Raw genomic sequence first — 2,256 nt, 5'->3', positions numbered from 1 at the left:
GGATCGGAAGTCCAAAAACAATATCGGTATCGGTTCGGAAGTGCAAAAACCTGGATCGAGACATCTCTAGTGTGTCTACATGCAGCATTTAGCGGTTATGGCCGTTTTCTCCACCTTATCCATTGGATTCTTTACACAGTCTCTCTGCAAAATGCTTGGAATAATCTAATGTTTGCAGCTGTTGATTTACTTTTACAAATGTAAATGATCACGACCAAGGACCTCTGTTTTATTGTGTCACTTAGCCAATTACTGCCAACAACAGCTGTCGCAGCCCTCGTCTTCCAGAGAGCATGGCTTGAATAAAATCTATTTTTGTGTTTGTATACGTAAGGCCGCAGCTCTTTAGCACTTCCACTTTTAGTAAATCTGAATTTATAGTCCAAAGGGCTCCAAATCTACCACGGATTTTGATTTAGAGAGGTTTTCTGAGGCGTTTTTAGAGAAAAGGACTGACCTTTGAGTAGTTATAGGGAATGGATAAACGTCTGTAAGATGTTGGAACTCAAAGTTTCAGAGGAAATGGTGAATGTCAAAGCTAGAGCATGCAGTTATTTTTAACACCACAGCTGTTTAGGAAAATGTGGCAGTAAAAATGATCCCAGTTGGACCAATTATCTTAGTTACTTTCCCCTCAGACGGGATCTAAACCTTCCTGTTTTATCGTTGCAGGACATCTGTGGACAAAAGAGCTGCGACACTCTGGGTGTGGCAGATGTCGGGACGATGTGTGATCCCAAGAGGAGCTGCTCGGTTATCGAGGACAACGGCCTGCAAGCTGCCTTCACTGCTGCACATGAGCTCGGTCAGCTTTAACTCTGTCACTGATTAGGGCTGCTGGTGGCAAATGAGAAAAGTTACAGTCTGCAGTAGAAAAGCTTTGAGATGTTAGGTGTTTTGGTCACCTTACAAGACGCTGGATGTTCATGTTTTTACCCTTGGTTCTCTCCCTCCTGCAGGCCATGTGCTGAGCATGCCGCACGACGACTCCAAGACGTGCGAGAAGCTGTTTGGGGACCTGGGAGGGCATTTCCTGATGGCCCCTCTGTTTGTCAGCCTCAACATATCAGCACCTTGGTCTCCCTGCAGCGCCCTCTACATCACCGAGTTCTTTGACAACGGCCACGGTGAGCGACGCTCTGTTTCAGGCGTTTGCCTTAAAGCGGTCCTTCTGCCAATTTGAACGTCGGCCAGGATGCTGTGGCTTGTTATGGAGCTGATTCAGGGAAACATTAAACAGAGTGTTCTTCTCTCATGAATGATGTCTTTCCTGCTTAAACATGCTGCTTCACCCTAATTATAGGTTCTGGTGATGGTTTATCTTGCACTAGATTTCCACATCCTCTTCTCTTCCCTTCTGCTTATTTTTTTTTATTTTTTTTACCATGACTCCTTTTCTCCTTCTCCTCACCCATGTCATATGTTTCGGATTGTTTGTATCCTTACTAGACCAGTCGTTGAACCTTCCTTTCCACTGAGTCATGGCATGGACTCCTTCCTACTCTCCACCTCTACAGCCAAATGCAACAGCTGGCGCTAAAAAATCTGTTCTTTATCTGTTGGAAAACATCTCCAGTCAAAAGCCTTGTGGCTCTGAAACTTTCTGAAATGAGGACAAGATAATTACCAACATTCAAAGCCATAATCAATGTAAAAACTTTCATGGGCGATGATGGAATAATTCAGTTTTTATTAGGCAGGAAAAGCTCAAATTTAGAGCAGTAAAATGGCAAAGTGTGAGGTATAATAATAATATAAAACTGAATTATAAAGTACTTTCACACAAAGTACTGATCAGTACAAGTAGATATGAAGAAAATTAAAAAGATACAGATAAAAAACAAAAGTACAAGTTGATAGATAAGACAGTAAGAAAGTGCGTCTTTACTAGCTTTAAAAACAAGCAGCCAATGAAACGATAGAAGCTCTTTCATTAAAACATGAGCCACATTCAGAACCGTCTGCAAACGTCTGAAACTTTACCTTGGTGTATCAGAGAAAAGAGCGATGTGTGAGGACACAGATGCATGAATAAAAAAATCTCTTTTTATGATGGTACAAGACCGACTTGGTCACCATCTGTAAATGAGGCTTGAAAGTAGAAAAAGGATCAAACCACAACTCCAGGTTCATGATTATATCCAGGATGGATTTAGCAAATGTGGGGCCCTAGGCAAAGACAGGCAGGGGGCCCTTTGAAATGAGAAGAACACACATCAAACAGCCCCATTCTCCAGATAGAGAAATGTTAATAGA

The 2,256-nt window shown here is 42.2% G+C and overlaps 1 protein-coding gene across 1 annotated transcript in view; it reads left to right on the top strand.

Moving 5' to 3' along the window:
* adamts8 (ADAM metallopeptidase with thrombospondin type 1 motif 8) overlaps nucleotides 1–2,256 on the top strand; it is a 41,243-nt gene that overhangs the window by 26,165 nt on the left and 12,822 nt on the right. The window contains exons 3-4 of the mRNA XM_015398697.1: nucleotides 673–805; nucleotides 960–1,150. Coding sequence (XP_015254183.1) covers nucleotides 673–805; nucleotides 960–1,150 — 324 coding nt within the window. The remainder of the gene's footprint in view (nucleotides 1–672; nucleotides 806–959; nucleotides 1,151–2,256) is intronic.

This window comes from Cyprinodon variegatus, unplaced genomic scaffold, assembly GCF_000732505.1.
Source record: "Cyprinodon variegatus isolate N-32 unplaced genomic scaffold, C_variegatus-1.0 Scaffold953, whole genome shotgun sequence".
Classification (NCBI taxonomy): Eukaryota; Metazoa; Chordata; class Actinopteri; order Cyprinodontiformes; family Cyprinodontidae; genus Cyprinodon; species Cyprinodon variegatus.
This window is presented reverse-complemented; position numbering and strand designations above follow the sequence as displayed.